Below are 23469 nucleotides of genomic sequence, written 5' to 3'. Positions count from 1 at the left end.
ATAATCACCTAAATGAGTGTATGCTATGTTATTACTAAATGGTGATACATGTTTTGAAGGAAAGATACATGGTTGCGGCAGGCTGATTAATGGTTCCTGCAAATATCACCATGTTCTAATTCCCATGAATATGTTATGGCATTGTTGTTGTTCCATCACTCAACCATTCCAACTCTTTGTGACCCCGTGGACTACAGCATGCCAGGCTTCCCTGTTCTTCACCGTCTCCCAGAGCTTGCTCAAATTCATGTCCATTGAGTCGGTGTTGTCATTCAACCATCTCATCCTCTGTCGTCCCCTTCTCCTGCCTTCAATCTTTCCCAGCATCAGGGTCTTTTCCAGTGAGTCAGTTCTTCACATCAGGTGGCCAAAGAAACTTCAGTTTTAGCATCAGTCCTTCCAGTGACTATTCAGGATTGATTTCCTTTAGGATCGACTGGTTTGATCTCCTTGCAGTTGTAGGGACTCTCAAGAGTCTTCTCCAACACCACAGTTTGAAAGCATCAATTCTTTGCAGTCAGCTTCTTTATGGTCCAACTCTCACATCGATACATGACTACTGGAAAAATCATAGCTTTGTCTATACAGACCTTTGTCAGCAAAGTAATGTCTCTGCTTTTTAATATGCTGTCTAGTTTTGTCATAGCTTTTCTTCCAAGGAGCAAGCGTCTTTTAATTTCATGGCTGCAGTCACCATCTGCAGTGATTTTGGAGCCCAAGAAAATCAAGTCTGTCACTGTTTCCTTTGTTTCCCCATCTATTTGCCATGAAGTGGTGGATCAGATGCCATGATCTTTGTTTTTTAAATGTTGAGTTTTAAGCCAGCTTTTTCACTCGCCTCTTTCACTTTCATCAAGAGGCTCTTTAGTTCTTCTTTACTTTCTGCCATAAGTGTGGTGTCATCTGCCTATCTGAGGTTATTGATATTTCTCCCAGCAATCTTGATTCCAGCTTGTGCTTCCTCCAGCCCAGAATTTCACATGATGTACTCTGCATATAAGTTAAATAAGCAGGGTGACAATATACAGCCTTGACATACTCCTTTTCCTATTTGGAACCAGTCTGTTGTTCCATGTCCAGTTCTAACCGTTGCTTCCTGACCTGCATACAGATTTCTCAAGAGGCAGGTCAAGTGGTCTGATATTTCCATCTCTTTAAAAATTTTCCACAGTTTGCACAGTTTGTTGTGAATCACACAGTCAAAGGCTTTAGCATTACCAATGAAGCAGAAGTAGATATTTTTCTGGAATTCTCTTACTTTTTCTATGATCCAGCGGATGTTGGCAATTTGATCTCTGGTTCCTTTGCCTTTCCTAAATCCAGCTTGATCACCTGGAAATTCTCAGTTCACGTACTGATGAAGCCTAGCTTGGAGAATTTTGAGCATTATTTTGCTAGTATGTGAAATGAGTGCAATTGTGTAGTAGTTTGTACGTTCTTTGCCATTGCCCTTCTTTGGGATTGAAATGAAAACTGACCTTTTCCAGTCCTGTGGCCGCTGCTGAGTTATGGCACATTAAATGGCAAATAGAAACTTTGCAAATGTGATTAAATTAAGGGTCTTAAGATGAGTAATGTCATCTGTATCATCATTATTGATGTAATCTTTGGAGTCCCTGTAAAACGGAGGCAGGAGGGTCAGAATCAGGAGAGAAGGCTATGTGACAATGAAAGCGGAGATTATAGTGTGATGTGCTTTGAAGGTGGGGAACGGGGCCACAAGCCATGGAAGACAGGCAGTCACTAGAAGCTGAAAAAAGCAAGGGAATGATTCTCCCCTCAGAGCCTTCAGAAGGGACTGCCTCCGCTCACGCCCCAACTTTAGTCCAGTGAGACTGAATTTAGACTTCTGGTCTTCAGAACCAAAAGGGAATAAATGTGTTGTTTTAAGCCACCAAGTGTATGGTGATTTGTCACAACAGCTGGGGGAAACAAATACAGTAATGCTGCTGGGGTGAGTGACAGAGGCCTGGTTGTAGGGCCTTCCTGAGCATGTGGTGTTCTGAGTGAGAGCTGAAGAATGAATGGCATTCACTAGCCCTTGGACTACAAGGAGATCAAACCCATCAATCCTAAAGGAAATCAATCCTGAATATTCATTGTAAGGACTGATGCTGAAGCTGAAGCTCCAGTACTTTGGCCATCTGAAGTGAAGAGCCAGCTCATTGGAAAAGACCCTGATGCTGGGAAGGATTGAAGGCAAAAGGAGAAGGGGGGTGGCAGAGGAGGAGATGGTTAGACAGCATCATCAATCCAATGGACAGAGTTTAAGCAAACTCCAGGAAACAGTGGAGGACATAGGAGCCTGGCATGCTTCAGTCCATAGGGTCGCAAAGAGTTGGGTTTGACTTAGCGGCTGAACAACAAAGTAAACAGTGCGGTGAGGACCCAGGAGATGGAAGAGCCTGTCGTGCGAGAAGTGTGACGTGAGGGATAGGCACAGTGCACAAGGGGCTGGGACAGAGCCTGAGGGTGGGAGTGAGGCTAGAGGGGAGGCAGGCCAGCACACAGGACTTCACACAGTCAGGACTTGCTGTTTCTTTCCCTAGAGCAATAAGAAGCCACCAAAGGATTTTAAGCAGGTAGGGTGATATAGTCAATTTATGTTATTTTTTTAAATGGTCTTGATTGCAGCTGGAAGATGGATCACAGGCGCTGAAGCCGAGTTGTGGATTGGGGGCACTGTAGGCGTTTAGATGAGAGAGGTCTGTGCAGGGGGGAAGCTGAGCTGTCTCGTTAGGACACTGTTTGGTGTTACACTTTGCATTGTGTTTCAGTGACACTTTAAACTGGATTTGCCCCCAACGAAACTCATCTGCTGCTCTTCTGCTCAATCATAGAACCATATACTTTTCCCTGTCGTGAATCTTCATAAGCTTGGCAAATTTCCTGCCAAAGCAGAGCCCATAGTGACCATATATGTTTATTTATGTATGTTTGTATTTGACTATTACATTTGTTAGAAGCTGACTTTGTTAGAGATTTGTGACAATTTTTTATTATCATTATTATTTTTGTGGCCACACCATGAGGCATATGGTACTTTAGTTCCCTGACCAGGGGTCAGACCCCTTACCCCTGCAGTGGAAGCACAGAGTCTTAACCACTGCACTGCCAGGGAAAGTCTCTGGAAATTTTAAATTAATCATTCTTCTGGTTCTTCTATCTCACTATCTCCATGCTTAATACCATTTCAAGGTCACTGATGATTTAACAGGAATTCCCTTACAGAAACCATGTTTCCTTTCCTCTAATTATCTGTACTTATATCATTCCTGAGTTATGTTACTCTTTCTCATAGATCCTACAAGCTTGCCAAGTGCAGAAAGATCTCCTGTCCCCTTCCTTCCATCGTACAGGAAGAAAATAAACATATTAGTTTTTTTTTTTTCTGTGAATTTTCTCCCTAGCAGATATTACTAGTCAGCAGACATGAACATCTTTATTTTTCTTCCTACAATTTAAAGTCCAGAAGTCTAGACACAAAGGCTGTTCACAGAGGAAAGGGTACTAAGCCTGGGGCCTGTGTGGGGGAGAAAGACAGATTAGAGACCCAAAGGTAGAACCCTGGTTGAATGAACTAGGGAAAAAATAAACAAAAACATTCTGCAGAGAATTCATAAAGAAACTTACCTGTCTTAGTCTTGATTCTGAGTAGAAGTGTAAAAGATATTTTACACTTTATGTAAAAAGAACCTTTATGTGGATTTAGACTTAGAGTTCACATTACCCAACCACTTTGAAGAAACCAGAATAGATATTTTATCTTAGAATGATCTCTGGTAGTGGCCTAAGATGCTTGGCAGAAGCAAATACAAATATGCAGTCTTCAAGGCTCCCCGCAGGCAAATTAAGTTCTAAGGAACATAAATGAAAATCAGAAATTATAGACCAACACAAGGAAAAAAAGTCACATAAATAATAAAGTGAGAAGAAACAACAATAAGCAGAATCAGACTCCTAAGTACTGCATATATAGGAATTATTGGATAAAGTGGTTGTGTGTGTGTATATATGTATGTATGTGAATGTGTGAGTATTCACACACACACTTTTTGAAAATATGACAAAGGAATAAGAGCTTACCAAAAATGAACAGTCAGGGGGATTTCCTGGTAGTCCAGTGTTTAGGGCCCTGTGCTCTTGTTGCTGAGGGCCTGGGTTCAATCCCTAGTTGGGGAACTAAAATCCCACAGGCCACATGGTGTGGCCAAAAAATAAAAAGTCAAAATTGACAACCAACCAAACTGGGCTTCTAGAAAATATAGTCACTGAAAGTAAAATGTAACTTCCCTGACCAAGGAGACCAACAGTGACCCAGGTGCCTTGGAGTCCAGCCTGTAACTCTACCTAGAAGTGGAACCTAGCCTATTACCCCACTTTATTGCTTAGCAGAGCCTTTGGCCTTGCCCTAGCAAGGAACCCAACAAACAACACTTCCTAAAAGCAGAACATGCCCTGTGACCCTACCTGACTAGGGAGCCCAGATAGCAATCCCACTCAACCACAAGCACAGCCTCCGGATTCACTTGACTTCACAGTACAGCTGGTGGCCCTGCCTGACCAGGGATTCTGGCCAGTGACCTTCCTTACCAGTGGTGCACAGCTAGCACCCTACCCAACTGTGGATCCTGAAGCCCTATCATGGGGGTCCAACCACCCTACCAGGGAACACAGTGACCCCACCTGACCAGAGAGAATGGCAGAGTTCAGTTAGCGGCTCCATTTGACTGTGCAGCCCAGCCAGCAGCCCTGCCTATGCTGAAAGTCCAGCCAGTAGAATCACATGACCATTGAGCCCAGTCAACAGTCTCCCTCCACCTGTACTTCAGAGCATGGGCAATAGCCCTCCCCAACCAGAGACCTAACCAACAGATATAGAACATCTCATCCAACAGCAGCAGAATACATATTCTTCTGAAGTACACACAGAACATTCCCAGGATAGATCATATATTAGGCAACAAAATAAGTCCTAAGAAATTAGATCGAATCATGTCAAGTAGCTTTTCAAACCAAAGTGGTATGAAACTAAAAATTAATGACAGGAGTAAATTTGAAAAACTCACAAATATGTGGAATTAAACAACACATTCCTGAACAACCAGTGGGGTCAAAGAAGATCAAAAGGAAGATTTTAAAAAATCTTGAAACAAATGAAAATGGAAACACAGCATATATAGACTGTAGCCCACCAGGCTTCTCTGTCTGTGGAATTCTCCAGGCAAGAATACTGGAGTGGGTTACCATTCCCTCCTCCAGGAGATTTTCCCAACCCCAGGATTGAATCCAGGTCTCCTGCATTGCAGGCATCTGAGCCAGCAGGGAAGTCCACCAAAACTTATGGGATGCCACAGAGGCAGTTCTGTGAGGAAATCTGCAGTGTTAAATCCTTACATTAAGAAAAAAGAAAGACCTTGAATAAACAACCTGACGTTATACCTCAAGGAATTTTAGAAAAAGAAGAACAAATTAAGCCCAAGATAGCAGGAAGAAGGAAATGATTAAGATAGGCCAGAAATAAATGAGAGAATAGTAAACAACAGAAAAAAAATGGGGGAAAATAAAAAAAGTAATTGTCAAGCCAAAGAGACAAAACTTTCTCTAGACTAAGCAAAACAAAAAGAGGGTTCAAATAAATAAAATTATTAATGAAAGAGGAACTACTACAACAGACAACACGGAAATACAGAGGATCATAAGAGACGGCTACGAACAATTGTATGTCAACAAATTGGATAACTTAGAAGAAATGAATAAACTCCGGAAACAAGCTACTAAGACTGAATCATGAAGAAATAGAAAATTGAACAGACCAATGATGAGTAAGGAGATTAAATCAATAATCTAGAATCTCTCAACAAAGAAAAAGTCTGGGACCAGATAGCTTCATGAGTGAATTCTATCAAACATTTAAAGAAGAATTAATGCCAGTCATTCTCAAACTCTTCCAAAAAGTTGAAGAAAACACTTCCAAACTCATTTTACGAGGAGCATTATTCTGATAACAAAACCAGATAGACACTACAAGAAAAGAAAATTATTGACCAATTATCTCCGATGAACATACTTGCAAATGCTAACAAACCAATTCAACAGCATTTTAAAAGAATCATGCACCATGGTCAAGTGGAATTTATCCCTGAGATGCAAGGATGTTTCAATATATACAAGTCAATCAGTGTGATACATCACATTAACAGAATGAAGGATAAAAACGATATCATCTCAGATGCAGAAAAAGCATTTGACAAAATTCAACATCATAATAAAGACTCCCAACAATTTGAGTATATTAATAGAATGTATCTCAACATAATAAAGGCACATATGACAAGCCCACAACTAACATAATACTCAGTGATGAAATTCTGAAAGCTTTTCCTCTAATATCAGAAGTAAGACAAGGATACCCATTCTCAGCACTTCTATTCAATATAGTGCTGAAAGTCCTGGCTAGAGCAGCTAAACAAGAAAAAGAAATGAAAGACATTCAAAACAAAAAAAGAAGCAAAGTTATCCCTGCTTGCAGATATTATCTTATAGAGAAAACTCTAAAGACTCCCTCAAAGAACTGTTAGAATAAATGAATTCATAAAAGCTGCTGTGCTCTGTGGTCAGGCCCCCAGGTCAGGTGGGTCTCCACAGTTGGGCAGGGCTGCTGGCTTGACTTCCTGCCCATGTAAGACTGAGAAGCTTTGTTTTTGATGATATGACCAGGAAGTGTACTTATCACTTCAGTGCATGTTCCATTGCCTGACTTAGTCATATGGCCACACATAGCTGCCAGGAGGGCTGATAAGTGTGGTCTTAACTAGGTAGTTGCACACTCAGGTCACACTTGAGGATTTCTTAATAGGGAAGAAGAGGAGAACAGATATTGCAGAGAATTGGGGACTTATACCACAGGGGGGTATACATTTTATTATTTTTATTGTTAAGTCACATATATTCTTGTGTAATTTTATTGTTTTCATAATAAAAATAATTCAAATGGGGAGGCAGTGGGATGTTATTTTAAGGTATTTGGAAAGGGAGAGGACTATAGGAATGGAAATTTGAGTTTTTAAAAAATTCTCTCTTTGATTTAAACTAAGAAATATCTTTATGGGACAAGAGCAATTTGCAGAACATAAGAGAGAAAGGGATCCAGGCTCCAGTCCTGGGAGAAAAGTTGGAGAAGGAGAAAGAGTCCTGGGCAAGGAGGAGCCTAGAAGAGAGCCAGGCTACTGTGTCCTTTGAGCCAGGAGTGGCCTGGGCCTTTTAAGCTGCAGAGGTAGGCGCTTGGAGCGGCTCTGCATGTGACGCCTTGGTACGCACACTGCCGGGCCTGCACGGGTGGGAGTGCTATCAGGCGCTTTTCTGTTATATCCTCCTCTTCTCCTTCCTTCTCAATTTAGTGCCAAGTGCAATTCTATGAAAAAGGTAAACGTGTAATTCTCAGTGAACTGAATTTAATGCTTACATATTTCCAAGAGATTTGATAGAGACGGAGGTTGTTTGATGTCATTTTAAAGTTGTTTTATGTATAACAGCTAATTTTTCTTGTTTTAGATTTAAAGGTACAATCGAGGAACTCAGTAACCAGATTTTATCTGCGCGGAATTGGTTGCAACAGGAACAAGAACGGATAGAAAAAGAACTTTTGCAGAAAATCGATCAGCTCTCCTTGGTTGTTAAGGAAAACAGTGTAGGTATTGATGTTCAACCATAACATAGTTAAGTTATTCGGTGAGACCTGCAACGTTTGAATAATACCTTGTAACGTATGTTTGATTTATTTAGCATTACATTAAGCTGTTAATGGTTGTTTCTTGCCTTATAATCTCTTTCCATGGTTCATACTGATTCTTTGTTATAAAGAGACAGAGCACTTTGACTTGTTTTGATTAACAAAGAAAAATAATAGAAAATTTCAGTACTTTTAACTAAGACAAATCCAAATCAAGACCTTAAAGAACCAGTTGTCCAGCTGCATTTCCAAATAAAAATAGCAATTACATATTTCATCTTAGTTTTAGTTTCATGGTCTGGTCAAAGCCGCCTTGACTAGATTTCTCCCCCCAGGCCCCTCCATCACATTATAAACCCAGCATGAGGGGTCACAGGGCAACATCTAAACAGAATCCAGTTTTCTTCCTTCTCATTTCACCCCACTCTCCTGTAGGCCTAAGGTTTGCAGAAGTGCTCAAAAACCATACCCAGAAAGCCTTGCATGTATAGTATTCAGTATCAGGACTTGGAAAGCAAATGCTTTTTGATTTGGTTATCTAGCCTGACCTCCCTCTCCCTTCTCTTTTCTTGCACTGCTTCCTCTCCCTTGGACTTTGATGGAGCATAAGTGACTGGTGTAGATTGCATCTCTGGCTCTGCTCTCTCTTGATGCCGAGCTGTTGAATTGCAGACTGTGCACTGGGCACATCACGAGAGTTTTGTTATGCTTTAGCCCACTTACAGCTTGGTATCTGTAGTCCTGGCCTCTAAAGCTTGCCCACAGACCCAGATTCTCATAAGAACCAAGCGTGATGGAGAGAAAAGGAAAGAAAATGTTCTGTTTGAACTGTTTCTTTACATGTCTCCATATTTTTATCAGATCTGCTGATTGATTTGTAGTCTTCTGTGTCTTTGGATCACTATTTTTACATCTGAGGTGCCTTAATAACTAACAAACTCCAGGATAATGGTGACTTTAATATGATAGAAGCTTATTTATCTTTCACATAAGAGAAGTCTGGGTATAGGGATTGCAGGGCTATTATGGTAGCTCATCAATCCTCAGTGACCCATGATCTTTCTGGCTTACCAGTCCTAGAGGGTGACCCTTGCATACATAGTTCAAGATGGCTGCTAGAGCTCCAGCCATTACATCTGAATTCCAGGAACAGAAGAAAGAAAGAAGAGGTTTTTTTTATTAATGTCTCAGCTATTTTTGTTTTTTTAAGTTTTCCTAGAAGTTGCCACGTATGTTTATACTTATGTCTCATTACCCAGAACTTAATCATATGGCTACACCAAACTCAAGAGACAATAGAAAAGGTAATTTTTATTCTGAGTGCCCTTATACCCAGCTGAAAACTGGAGATCTGTTATGGAAAAAGGGGAGAGTGGATATTGGGGTGAGCATCAAGCAACCTTTTTGATTCTGTTCTCTGCAGATTGTTCTTAAATGATGATATTATGACTGATGTGAATGCAATGCAGACTCTTTGGAGTAATCACGTGCCATTCTTATCATGGATCTCAGGGAGCCAGTGAAAGGGACATGGAGAAAAAGCTCAGCCAGATGTCAGCCAGACTGGACAAAATAGAAGAGAGTCAGAAGAAGAATATGGAGGTACAGAGGACAAAACAAGAGGAGGAGAAGGTGCATGGGCGGATCAGCAAGCTTGAGTTACAGATGACCGAAGACATGAAGGAAATGAAAGCCGAAGTTGATGCAGGTAGGTCAATAAGAAAACAATTCTTGTGCTTCATTTTCTGTATGATCTAAAAGTCAACTAATTAGTATTCCCCCACAACTACCTACAGACCTGGATAATGGAATGTCCTTAGGTAATTTTCCAAGTAGAACTAAAATATTGCTTCAACTTCAAGGACATGAAGACAGATAGACCTCGAGAGACAGGCGAACAAACCTAAAATTGCTTAGCTTGCATACATAGCTTCAGTGCCATCTGCAGATTCTTTTCTGATCATAGCCAAGGTCAGTATGCCTCAGAAATAAGCATATATCTTTGAGAGGCCTTTGAAGGCTTATGTTATACTGCTGGCAGTATCCCACCATGGCAGTGAATGGTATTCCTCTGCTCAGAAGCCCACAGGGCTCATTCTTCCACACTTGTTAGGAAGACAGTGTCAGAGCTGATTTCAAGTTTTAAAGTGCTGCCAGATAAAGGAGGTGTTAGATTTACATTTTAAATTTTTATGTATTTGGCCGTCCTAGCTCTTGGTGGCAGCTTGCAGTATCTTTTAGTTGTGGCATATGGTTCCCTGACAAGGAATTGAACCCAGGCCACCTGCATTGGGTGTTCGGAGTCTTAGCTACTGCACCATCAGGGAAGTCCCGAGAGGGATTAGATTTATACTCTGAACTCTAGAATACAGAACTGGGACCAATAATCAGAAGTTACCTGAATACATATTATAAAGCAGAAGTGTCTACAGTTAGAAGTCTTAGAAAGACACGGGTGCTTTGTGAGCCTGGGAGTTCTTTACTGAAAGTATTTAAGTGAAGGTTGGTTGACCATGGTCAGGAAGGAGAAGACAGTCAGGTAGTATGGGAAGGGGAACTAAATTATCTCCTGATTCCTTCCTGTTCCTCTGGTTCTGTGAATTTTCTTCATGGAATTGTTCTATTTTGGCCACATGAGAAGAAAAGTAGCCCCATCCCAAGAATAATTTTGTTGTAACCACCATGGAGTCTCAAGAGTTGGGCACAACTAGACGGCTAACACTTACTTGCTTATTTAACTACCGCAAGTTAGTTTATTTTATTTAAAGAGACGCTGCCATTAAATTTATGACTTTTAGAACTTTGTGGAGATAAAAGTGAATTTTCTTTCTTGGTCTTTTGGGCTAGTAGAGTATGATATTTGACTATTTCATTGGTGGTTAATGAGATGGTGATAAGAAATGCATATGAGCCTTTAAAAAATTAAAAACATTTACTTTTTCTTGTTATGAAAACAGATTTCTTAGTGGAAAATCATAAAACACAAAATGTATTTTAAAAAACCCTTCTATTATCCAGAAGTCTTTTTTATGTATAGTATCTTTCTATACATGTAGGATATATATATTATTTTGTCTGTGCCACATGACTTGGGGTACCTTAATTCTCTGACCAGGGATTAATCTGGGGCCCTCTGCAGTGAAAGTGTCCAGTCCTAACTACTGGTCTGCTAGGGAATATTTAATAAGTAATTTTTATACTTCTTTTTCTTGAATTGTTGCATAAAGAAAATTTTTTGAGAGAAAATTCTAAATTTGCTAAGGAAGGCAAGATAATTTTGACATTTATTTTAACACATTATCGACCAGGAGTTTTTTGTTGTGGCTGATGATTTGTTATGTAAGTGAATATTGAAATGTCTTCAGTCTGTAATATTTGGGTAACAAAAGATGTATTAATACCTCTCTGGTAAATAAGATATTAAAAACCAATAGAAATACAGAATAATATGAATTTTATTGGGTTTTTTTTTTCTATTTTGCTTTTTATTTTGAAGTAATTTCAAATTTAGAAAAACCGTAAGACTAGTCCAAAAACTATACATCTTTCAATTAGATTCAGCAGTTGTTAACATTTTGAAATTTGCTTAATGTATATGTATGTATGAATGTGGATGAATATAATTTTCCCTGAATCATTTGTGAGTAAGTTGCAGAAGCCAGAATACCTTTTTACCCCTTTGTTATTTCAAAGTATATACCCTCAGAACAAGCACATTCTCTTTTTTAAAAAATTGTTTATTTATTTTAATTGGGGGATAATTACTTTACAATATTGTGGTAGTTTTTGCCATACATCGACATAAATCAGCCAAGGACATTCTCTTAAACAACTGTGTTGTTATTTAGTCACTAAGTTGTATCCGACTCTTTTCTGACCCCATGGACTGTAGCCTGCCCGTTTCCTCTGTCCATGGGATTTCCCAGGCAAGAATACGGGAGTGGGTTGCATTTCCTTCCTCAGTGGATCTTCACAAGCCTGGATGGAACTTTCCTCTCCTGCATTGCCAGGCGGATTCTTTACCACTGAGCCACTGGGGGAGCCCTAAACAAGTATCCTACTATGTACTATTGACATTTTTCAATATTCAGTTTTCAAATTTCACCATTGTTTCCTTTACGTAGCAAGCCATCCCTAGTCCAGGTTCTCATCCAGAATCACTTCATCATATTTAGTTACCACGTTGCTTATCTAGTCTCTCTTAATCTGCATCAATTTCACAGTAATGTTGTCATCATTAAAGAACACAGGCCAGTATTTTGTGAAATGTCCCACCGTTTCGGTCTTCTTGCTTCTTTTTAATTCGATTCAGGTTGTGTGTTTTGGACAGACATGCTGCAGAAGTGATGTGTCCTTCCCAGGGTTTTTTCTTTCAGTACCTTAATTATATCCTGCCATTCCCTTCTGGCCTGCCAGGTTTCTGCTGAAAGATCAGCTGTTAAATGCATAGAGTTTCCCTTGTATGTTACTTATTGCTTCTTCCTTGCTGCTTTTAATATTCTTTCTTTGTGTTTAACCTTTGTTAGTTTGATTAATATGTGTTTTGGTGTGTTTCTCCTTGGGTTTCTCTTGTATGAGACTCTTGCTTCTTGGACTTGATTGACTATTTCCTTTTCCATGTTGGGGAAATTTTCAACTATAATCTCTTCAAAATTTTCTCATACCATTTCTTATTCTCTTCTTCTTCTGGGACCCCTATAATTCAAATGTCGGTGCATTTAATATCTTACCAGAGGTCTCTGAGACTATCCTTAGCTCTTTTAATTCTTTTTACTTTATTCTGCTCTCCAGCAGTTATTTCCACAATTTTATCTTCCAGCTCACTAATCCATTCTTCTGCTTCAGATATTCTGCTAGTGATTCTTTCTAGAGTATTTTTAATTTCAGTAATTGTGTTGTTTATCTCTGTATGCTAATTCTTTAATTCTTCTAGGTCTTTGTTAATTGATTCTTACATTTTCTCCGTTCTATTTTCAAGGTTTTTGATCATCTTTACTATCATTATTCTGAATTCTTTTTCAGGTTGTTTGCTTATTTCCTCTTTATTTGGACTTCTGTGTTTAAGTTTGTTCCTTCAATTATGCATTATTTCTCTGCTTTTCATTTTTTTTTAAAACTTATTGTGTTTGAGGTCTCTTTTTCCTAGGTTTCAAGGTTGAATTCTTTCTTCCTTTTGGTTTCTCCCCTCCTAAGTTTGGTCCAGTTTTGTGTAAGCTACACATAGGGTGAGATTTGTGCTGAGTTTTTTTTTTTTTTTATTTCCTCTGATGGGCAGGGCTGAGTGACGTGGTAATCTTGAATGCTGAGGATTGGGTTTGTATTTTTGTCTTGTCTGTTGTTTGGATGAGGCGTCCTGCACAGGGTGCTACTGGTGGTTGGGTGATGTCAGGTCTTGTGTTCAAGTGGTTTCCTTTGTGGGAGTTCTCACTATTTGATACTCCCTAAAAGGTTAGGAGTTCTCTGATAGTCTAGGGTCTTAGAGTCAGTGCTCCCACTCCAGAGGCTCAGGGCTTGATCTTTTAGCAGACTGAAACTGAAGGACTCTACTTCCAGTAATGATGTCATGAAGCACTACTGAAATCCCTTCTCCAAAATCAATGTGAAGAAAGAAGACCATGAGCATCCTACTAAGGGAGACACAGAATTTAGCTTCTTGAGTCAGAGAGCACTTAGGTGCAGACAGCGCTGAGGTGGTCTATCTTAGCGTGCAGAGCCCAGGCTTCTTTCCAATTCCTCATCAGGGGTACGTAATGTTGGATCCTCCCAGTGTTGGTGAAGATAGCTTTGACCCTTGGTTAAAGTGGTGTCTGTCATATTTCTCTATGGTAATATTTCATGTTTCCCTTGGTATCTGTAGGGAGACACTGTGAAACTATGTAACTATTCTGTTTCCCATTAAACTTTTATTCCAGTACTTTGAGAATCTATTGATAATTCTTGCCCAAATCAAGCAGTAGTATCTGCTGTAGGATTTGATACAGCATTGTTGTTGTTGTTGTTGTTTTTTAATACTAACTCTTGTGAAATTTACCCTTTCTTAAAGGGTTTACCGCTATCTATGAAAGCATAGGATCCCTCAGGCAAGTTCTCGAAGCCAAGATGAAGCTGGACAAGGACCAGCTACAGAAGCAAATCCAACAGATGCAGAAGCCAGAAGCTCCCATGTGAAGGGACTCGGGACATGGACCTCAAAGGTGGTTTTGCCAGTGGGGCCAGAAGCTGGATACCTCTGTAGCCAGGCTGTCACTACATTCAGGATTGTTCTATTCATGGTGTGCATGTGCCAAGAAATGTTTTCATGGGTCTAAATGTTTACCTTGAATCTTGAAAACACTCTTCTTTAAAAGGATTACATACAATTTTTACCACTTTATTCCACTTACCTAAATTCAAGTGATAATCCTTCCTTCCCTGGATTTTAAAAGGCTTTTATCCCTTTCATTTTATGAATGAAAAGACTTAGCAGTTTCCCTTTGATTCATGATGCTCTCTAGCCAAGACTTTACTCTTGAAAATGTCATGGTGATTTTTTTAAATTAAGAAACTAATGAATCATCTTGGGAATGTGTTGCTCCTCACTAAATTTAGAGAATGTTTTAATGGATTAGAATTCAACCTTTGAGTCCATATTTGGATTTTATTATTGTTGTCTGTGCATTTCTTATATTGGTTCTCTTCTTGTAAATCTTCTGTCTTTTGTAGGGGGAGGGGATTTAACATTTGGGAAAAGAATCTACCACTTATGCAGTGAAAATAGTTTAAAAATTGATAACTGCCATATAGATTACAAATTAAAATGGAAACTTAAGACAGTTACTAGATAATGCAAGGCACAATTATCTGTATCAGCCACCTAGTTATACCAGGTTTTAATACTGAAAGCTTTTTCAATTATCCACAGCCTATATAGTGATAGCCATATATTCAATAATGGAATGGTGGTAATAGTGTATTACATAATTGATTGTTCATTAATCATATGGGATGTGAAAAACTTTCAAGCTTTTTGATCTCCTCTCTAAATTTTTCCAAAATTGGCACAGAGTGCTAAAGGTTTATATACAATTATTGTAGCTGTATTCTTGTGCCTTGGTTTTATCACATCAGTGCACTGTACCCTATAGAAGTTTTGCATACAAAATAGAAGGCACAACAGCACATCAGAATTATGATGTAAAAACGGGATCCTATGTATTTTTTAAATGTTTTAAAAATTTTATCACTGTTATGATGTTAATCATTCAGTATCATTAATGGAATAGAAATTCATACTTTTGTATGGTCAGAAAATCAAATTGATACTGCATTTATAACAATGTCAAGAAATGTTCATTTTGAGCAATTTCGTAGATGATGGGTGTTTTTTTTCAATCGCCATATTTGATTAGTCGTTGGAAATTGGCACCAGTGGTATCTGTTCACCTGTATATGTAACAACTAACAGTGAGACACGTGCCGTTCCGAACTGTGAGGGTACCCAAGAAAAAGCAAACAGGAATACTTTGAAAATTTTAAAAACTGTTTTTTTGTCTGCCAAGGACTCAGGAAAATTAAAGCATTTTCTATTTTAGAATAAATCGTGAATGAAATCTGTAACTGGCTATTACTGTTTACCCATATAAATTATGCTGCTGAAGTACATAATAGTTTACCCTCAATGGCTTGACAAAGTTTTTTCTTTTTAATTTGTACCTGAGAAGTCATACAAAGAATATGTCATCCAACATATATTTCCTTATTTTGTCACAGATCTTCCCATCTCTATTCAGGAAGACTGCTTCCACTTAACAATGAAAAAAAAAAAAAAGTTAATGCTCTTTTGCAATCACAAAGTGAGTTTCTCTTTGTGATCAAGTAACCGTGTTTATACAGTTCTCCTGGTTTAAGCACAGACCAGCACAGACAGCCTCGGCTCCTCAAGCATCTTTCTCCTCTGGGGGCCCCGAGGAGGAGGAATCAGCACACCTGGGAGAAGGGGAACTGGCGGGACCAAGGTCAAGGGGTGACCTGACCAGGTGATGCTTCTGTCCCCCTCTCGGGAGTTCGGCGGGGATTCTCCCCTCTGGCTGATTGAAATCACCTGGGCACTTCAAAAAGCTGTCAGTGCCTGGGCTGCTCCCCCAGACCAGCTAAGTCAGAAGCTCTGCAAGGGGATGCAGGCAGCCGCACGCGTCAGAGGCCCCCAGGTGACTCACGTGTTGTGAGTCCCTAAGCTCCACGTCCTCTTTTCACCAAAGTTTAAATGAGAATCAGCTTCCCTGTACTTTCCTTTACCAGAAATTTGCAATAAAAAGAATAAAACTTCCAAATCAATGTGGTGTATGATTCTTAAAAGCCTTTTCGTGGGCGGTAAATTAGGGTAAAATACGGTAGGAAATCTTGCTTCCTGGGGAAACATTTTGGTGGTTGCAGTAAAGTGCTCTGAGTCCTGGCAGAGCTGCTGGGACCTGGAAAGTCACAGGGAGCTGCTCCATCCTTGGGTCTCCGGAGCTCTGGGTGCCGTCTCGTCTCTGAACTAATGGCATCGGGCAGTTCCCAGCATGTGTGGTATGCCCCCGTTGCGACCTTGGTGGGTATTTGTTCATTTAATTATAACAATAGTGCATGGAGTTGAATACTGTTTGTTTCCGCATTTTACAGATGAGAAAACTGAGTCACGTAAAGGCGAAGCAACCTCCCCAAAATCCTGCGGCTGGTAAGTGGGAGCCATGATCCAAACCAGGCAGCTTACTTCCACAGTCTGGATGCCTAACCAGTGCACTCCCCTACCTCTAAAGATACAGCCTTGCTTCCCACATAACTTGGACTTGCCAGACCACTGACTCCAACCCCATCTCTGTGTAACCTTACAGTTCTGCCGTCTGAGTCCTTTTGCATTTTAATGCTCCAATTCCAAGGGCTTCCCAGGTGGCGCAGTGATAAAGAATCCACCTGCCAATGCAGAAGATGGAAGAGAAACAGGTTTGATCCCTGGGTCGGGAAGATCCCATGAAGTAGGAAATGGCAACCTGTTCCAATATTCTTACCTGGAAAAGTTCTATGGACAGAGTAGCCCCAGTCCATGGGGTCACAGATTCGGAGAGCACAGCCCATGGGAGAGGCAGTCTTACTACCTTTGCTTGGTCAGATGTCTTCCTCTGGTGGTTTCAGTGAAGGTGGGGTAGTTGACGCCACAGGACTATAGTATCACAGGCATTTCATCCCCTGTCTTTAGATGTCCAAGGTAGTGGCTCTGTGCATTTGGGGATGGGTTGTATTGGGTGAGTACAGAGCAGACAGAATAAGAAAGACAGACCCCTCTAAATTGTGGTCATCCCACTAGGCTTTCAGCCTGAAAAAAAAAAAAAAAAACAATCACATACCACTCAGGACATCCTGGGAGCTCAGTGGTAACTATGGGGAGTTTTTCTGTTACTGCTGTGTGACCTTGGGCAGTTCTCTTAACCTCACTGAGCCTCATTTTTCTTGTCTGTAGAGTGGAGATTATAATAAAAGAAGGAGCTGGTTTATCACTTTCAAAATGCTGAAGTAATTTATGCAATATTGGGTATCAAGTGGTTTGATGGGCCTGGGGGATTAATATTGGTGGTGAGACAGGAAATATATGGGGGTCCCTGTTTTGGTCCAAAGTGTCCCATTATCTGTGGGGACTGTATGGGCAGTGATTAATCTCTGAAGAAAGTGATATCCTAGCCTGAGACAGGAAAGAACAGTACAACCAGGGTGAAGCTGTTAAGATCAGCGTGGGGACAGTCCCTAAGTGTGGGGAAGGGCTGGGCAGATCCTTAAGTTGTTGGTCTTATCCATGGATCAGAGCTGGGAAAGACAGACTCCAGGTGAAGAAGGGTAAAGGTAGATAGGGAGGCTGAGGGTGCAGAGCCCAGAGTTCTAGTTGGGAATTGAAAAGCAGAACAGGCGGGGCTGTGCCCAAGTGGCTGGTTGGCATTTGAGACTTGTTTGTGTATAGATTGTATCAGCCCAAGTGTCCACTGACAGTTGAATGGAGAAGTAAAACCTGGTGTATGCATACAATGAAATACTCTTCAGCCATAAGAAGGGAGACAGTTCTGACACATGCTACCACAAGGACACTATGCTAAGCGCAATAAGCCAGTCACAAAAGGGCTAATATCCTATGACTCCACTTGCATGAGGCACCTGTGCACGTGCTCAGTCATGTCTGACTCTCTGTGACCCCATGGACTGTAGCCCACCAGGCCTCTTTGTCCATGGGGACTCTCCAGGCAAGAATACTGGAGTGGGTTGCCATTTCCTTCTCCAGAGGATCTTCCCGACCTAGAGATCGAACCTGTGTCTCCTGTATCTCTTGCGTTGGCAGGCGGATTCTTTACCACTGAGCCACCTAGAGAAGTCAAAGTCAAAGGGACAGAGAGTAGCATCATAGTTGCCAGGGGCTGAGGTGTGTGGTGGGGAAAATGGAGTTAATATCTAATCCATACAGAGTCTCAGGTGTGGAAGATGAAAAAGTTCTGGAGTTGGATGGTGGTGATGGTTACACAACAGTGACTGTATTTAATGACACAGAACTGTACCCTTAAAGCTGATTAGAATAGTAAATTTTATGTATAGTTACCACAAGAATATTTTTTTTAAAAAATGGATTCCTCAACCACTGAATAAAGACTTCAGGTAAGAGTGCAACCCTAGCAGTTTTATTACAGTCTCAAGGGAAACAGTGAGTCAGAAATACCCAGCTAAACCACATCTGAGTTTTTGACCCACAGAAACTGCCAGGTAATAAATATGTGCTTTTTGAAGTCACTGCATTTTAGGGTAATTTGTTTTACACAATAATTAACACAACAACACTCAGAAATCTTGACAGAATTATTTTGTGGAAATGTCACAAATTATGTTACAGATTGCATTGTCCACATATATAGTCTCGTTAGTACACTTTCAGAGCCGGGAATGACCTTGAAAACATCAAATGACATATATACCTTATCATGTTTAATCTTTGTAATTACCCTATAAGGTGTGTACTATTATTTCCATTTGTGATGGAGTGATTATGGAAGGTCATACAGCTAATTAGAGCAGGAGCAGGGATTTGAGTCTTATCTTTCTCCAAAGCCCAGGCTGCCATTTTGCTCCAAGGCTTCCAAGGTGGCCCTAGTGGTAAATAACCCGCTTGCCAGTGCAGGAGACATAAGAGACACAGGTTTGATTCCTGGATCAGGAAGATCCCCTGGAGGAGGAAATGGCAATCCACTCTAGTATTCTTGCCTGGAGAATTCCATGGACAGAGGAGCCTGGCGGGCTACAGTCCATAGCGTTGAAAAGAGTTGGACATGACTGAAGCGACTCTTGAGAGACCCTTGGACTGCAAAGAGATCCAACCAGTCCATCCTAAAGAAAATCAGTCCTGAATATTCATTGTAAGGACTGATGCTGAAGCTGAAATTCCAATACTTTGGCCACCTGATGTGAAGAACTGATTCATTGGAAAAGACCCTGATGCTGGGAAAGATTGAAGGCAGGAGGAGAAGGGGACGACAGGGGATGAGATGGGTGGATGGCATCACCGACTTATTGGACATGCTGCTGCTGCTGCTGCTGCTAAGTCACTTCAGTCGTGTCCGACTCTGTGTGACCCCACAGATGGCAGCCCACCAGGCTCTCCCATCCCTGGGATTCTCCAGGCGAGAACATTGGAGTGGGTTGCCATTTCCGTCTCCAATGCATGAAAGTGGAAAGTGAAAGTGAAGTTGCTCAGTCGTGTCCCTTAGCGACCCCGTGGACTGCAGCCTACCAGGCTCCTCCATACATGGGATTTTCCAGGCAAGAGTACTGGAGTGGGTTGCCATTGCCTTCTCCATTATTGGACATGAGTTTGGGTAATTGGAAATTGGTGATGGACAGGGAGGCCAGGCATGCTGTAGTCCATGGGGTCGTGAACAGTCGATCACGACAGCGATTGAACTGAAGCAAGTTAGCATGCACATGTGCTAGCCGACACCCACAACATAATGTGATTGGTTTAATAATCCCATAGCTTATTGGAATCATAATCCTTTCTGCATCTGTGGTCTCAATGTGTCTCTAGACTAGCAGCATCGGCATCACCTGGGAAGTTGTTAGAAATGTAACCTCTGGCGCCCAACCCTAGACCTCCTACTGCGTCAGAAACTCTGAGATGGACTCAGCAGTCTACTTTAACTAAAGTCCTGCAGAAGATTCCAATGCAAGTGAAGTTTGAGGATCGCTGCTCTAGAACTGCACTGTAATACAATAGCCATTAGTCACGTCAACCATTTAAATTTAATATGTTGTTATTTAGTTGCTAAGTTGTGTGCAACTCTTTTGTGACCCCATGGACTGTAGCCCACCAGGCTCTGTCCATGGGATTTCCCTGGCAAGAATACCAGAGTGAGTTGTCATTTTCTTCTCCAGGGGACCTTCCTGACTCGAACTGAACCTAAGTTCAGTTCCTGCATTGGCAGGCAGATTGTTTACTGCTGAGCCACCAGGGAAGCCCAAATTTAAATACAAATTAGTCCAAATTAAATAAATTTAAAAACTCAGTTGTTCAATTGCACTTGCCCTATTTTACATGCTCAGTAACCACCTGTGGTTAGTGGCTACTGTATTGCCCTGTGCAGATATAGAATATTTACATTGTCACAGAAAGTTTTATCAGATAGCCCTCATCTACAGCAATAATTTCCTCATCTTTTCAACTGACATCTCTGTCCACAACTCTGTACCTTCATTGGTCAGCCTGAAATGAGCTTTGGATCTGGAATTTTCCTCCAGCCTCATCTTTACAACGTTATATCAGTTGTCCCTGATAGAGATGATTTCCCAGGTCCTTATATGGTTTTGTCTCGTCTAGCAGTTCTGATCAGTAGATACTGCTGCTTGGACTGAGGCAAGAAGGATCCAGAGGCTGGTGCTGGACTCTGGGGGAAAAGCCAAGGCATGTGAACCAAGGCGCAGGGCTGCCACCTGGGTGCTGCGCCTCTGACAGGTTCTCACAAGACATCCCAGGCATGGAGGATGCCCTACAAGAGTTTGTCAGCCAGGGGACTTGAGTGACTCTGATGCCCCCTAGAGAGACAGACCCGGCAGGCCTGGGTTGCCTGCATGCATGCTAAGTCGCTTCAGTTGTTTCCAACTCTTTGTGACCCCTCGGCTCCTCTGTCCATGAGATTTCTCAGGCAAGAATACTGGAATGGTTTGCCATTTCCTTCTCCAGGGGATCTTCCTGACGCAGGGATGGAACCTGCGTCTCTACATCTCCTGCATCGCAGGCTAGTTCTTACCACTAGCACTCCCTGGGAAGCCCCTGGCAGGCCAGGAATTAGGGTGAGCCAAAATGGAAAATATGAAGGGACACCAAAATCTCTGTAATTAAGATAAATAGTATGTTAATGCAATGTTTTTTAAAAATCAAAAATAATGCCAAAAATTGCACAATGAACAAAATATGTTCAAACCATGCTGTATGAAGCTATTTTCGATCTGAGGCAGAAATAAAACTATGTGCCCCATATACATGTTTTATGTAATTTTATTAAATATTTTACTTTTGTGCATCATAGTGTTTGTTGTTTTTTGGTTACTTTTTATTTTTAGAAATATGGCACAAAAGTACTATTATCTTTGGGCTGCTCTTCTCCTTACACTTGGTGAATGAGATGAGGGCTCACTCACCTCATCCTAAGCCCGGCCCTGCCCAGATGTCTAGAAATTTGTGGCTAAATTCACTTCTCAATGATTGTTACTAGCTTATCTCAGGGATGTCTAATTGCTTTAGAGGGCTTCTGGTCTGTTTTTGTCCCTAACTGTCATGCCTGGTCTAATTTTCAAACTTGTGACCCAGTTTCCTTGGTGATAGGATGGGGACACAAAGAAAGCTAAGCTCTGACTCCTTTCTGAGACTCTGGAGGCCATAGTGGAGCAGGATGGAAGGAGGTGAAAATGTTTGCTCCGTCTCATCACTTGCTGGCATCCTAGAGAGAGCTCGCCACCTGGCCAGCCCTTCACTGTCCTTTGCTGCCTCCATGTGGAGGGAATAGAAACTTCTTTTTGTTGATGAGTTGATAAACTGTGTCTGACTCTGCCATCTTGTGGACTACAACATGCCAGGCTCCTCCATCCTCCACTATCTCCTGGAGTTTGCCCAAACTCATGCCCATTGAGTCAGTAATGCTATCCAACCATCTCATCCTCAGCTGCCTTCTCCTTTTGCCTTCAGTCTTTCCTAGCATCATAGTCTTTTCTAATAGAATAACTTTTGGAAAACCTTGTTTTTAAATTGCAGTATATGGCAATCCACTCCAGTACTCTTGCCTGGAAAATCCCATGGACGGAGGGGCCTGGTAGGCTGCAGTCCATGGGGTCACTAGGAGTCGGACATGACTGAGCAACTTCACTTTCACTATAGTTTATTTACAATATTAGTTTCAGGTGTACACATAGTGTTTCAAAATGGTTCAAGATTATATTCCATTTATGTTTATTATAAAACATTGGCTGTATTCCCTTGCCGTCCAATATATCCCTGTAGCAGCAGTTTGTACCTCTTAATTCCCTACCGCTATCTTACCCCTCCCCTTTCCCCACTGAAAATGAAAGTGAAAGTTGCTCAGTCGTGGCCAACTCTTTGCAACCCCATGGACTATACAGTCCATGGAATTCTCCAGGCCAGAATACTGGAGTGGGCAGCCTTTCCCTTCTCCAGGGAATCTTCCCAAGCCAGGGATCGAACCCAGGTCTTCTACATTGCAGGCGGATTCTTTACCAGCTGAGCCACAAGGGAAGCCCAAGAACACTGGAGTGGGTAGCCCAGCTCTTCTCCAGCAGATCTTCCCAACCCAGGAATTGAAACAGAGTCTCCTGCATTATAGGCGGATTCTTTACCAACTGAGCTATCAGGGAAGCCCATCTTAATTTCTTGACCAGGGATTGAACCTGGGCCTTCAGCAGTGAAAGCATGGAGCCATAACCGCTGGACCACCAGGGTTCCCTGGTCTCTCTCACCACTGGTAACTGCTTAGTTTGTTCTTTATATCTGTAAGTCTGTTTCTGCTTTGTTATAGTCATGTTTGTTTTATTTTTTAGATTCCACACGTAGGGAATGTGTTCCAGTTGGAAGAACCCAGAACCAAAGAATTCCTCTGTGGAAGAGCCCTTGGAGATCCTTGAGCTCAGCTCTCGTCTTCTAGAACGGGAAACCAGAGAAATTAGAAGTAGGCTTTGCAGGTGAGGACGCATGACAGTACTGTAGACAAGCTATAACCGTGATGGTGACTCAGCGCCAACTCTGCACTAGCTGGGATGTGGCATGAATGCAACAGACCAAAACTTCTGCCTTTATAAAGTTTCAAGCCTAGTGTGAGGTGAGGCTGGGGAGAAAAAACAATAGGCAAGTAAAGGCCAAGCTGGTCGGTTGATGGTAAGGAGGGAAATAAAGCAGGGGCTGGGAATAGGGAGTTCTAGGAAGGGAGGTGCCAGGTGAAGGAGGATGGCCAGGGAAGGCCTTGCTTAGATGCAAAGGCCTGATGGAAATAAGCGGGGAGCCAGGCAGCTACCCAGGGGAAGAATTCACCTCTATCTTCTTATTTTTATAAAACAACACAGTTTACAATTGAGGCATTCCATACGCATCTAGCTACTAATGTGTTGGCCTTCTGGCTAAATAGTAGCTTTTTTACCTTTCATGCTTTTATCATCCCTGATTGCCTCATTGTTCCCTATTTGGCTTCTCA

The 23469-nt window shown here is 41.4% G+C and overlaps 1 protein-coding gene across 2 annotated transcripts in view; it reads left to right on the top strand.

The window, feature by feature from the left end:
- FAM81A (family with sequence similarity 81 member A) overlaps nucleotides 1-16045 on the top strand; it is an 85677-nt gene extending 69632 nt beyond the window's left edge. For both annotated transcript variants that reach the window (XM_061431136.1, XM_061431137.1), the window contains exons 7-9: nucleotides 7555-7690; nucleotides 9245-9440; nucleotides 13776-16045. In XM_061431136.1, coding sequence (XP_061287120.1) covers nucleotides 7555-7690; nucleotides 9245-9440; nucleotides 13776-13900 — 457 coding nt within the window. In that variant the 3' untranslated portion in view covers nucleotides 13901-16045. The remainder of the gene's footprint in view (nucleotides 1-7554; nucleotides 7691-9244; nucleotides 9441-13775) is intronic.
- Nucleotides 16046-23469: the final 7424 nt, after the last annotated feature.

This window comes from Bos javanicus, chromosome 10 (genome assembly GCF_032452875.1).
Source record: "Bos javanicus breed banteng chromosome 10, ARS-OSU_banteng_1.0, whole genome shotgun sequence".
Classification (NCBI taxonomy): Eukaryota; Metazoa; Chordata; class Mammalia; order Artiodactyla; family Bovidae; genus Bos; species Bos javanicus.
This window is presented reverse-complemented; position numbering and strand designations above follow the sequence as displayed.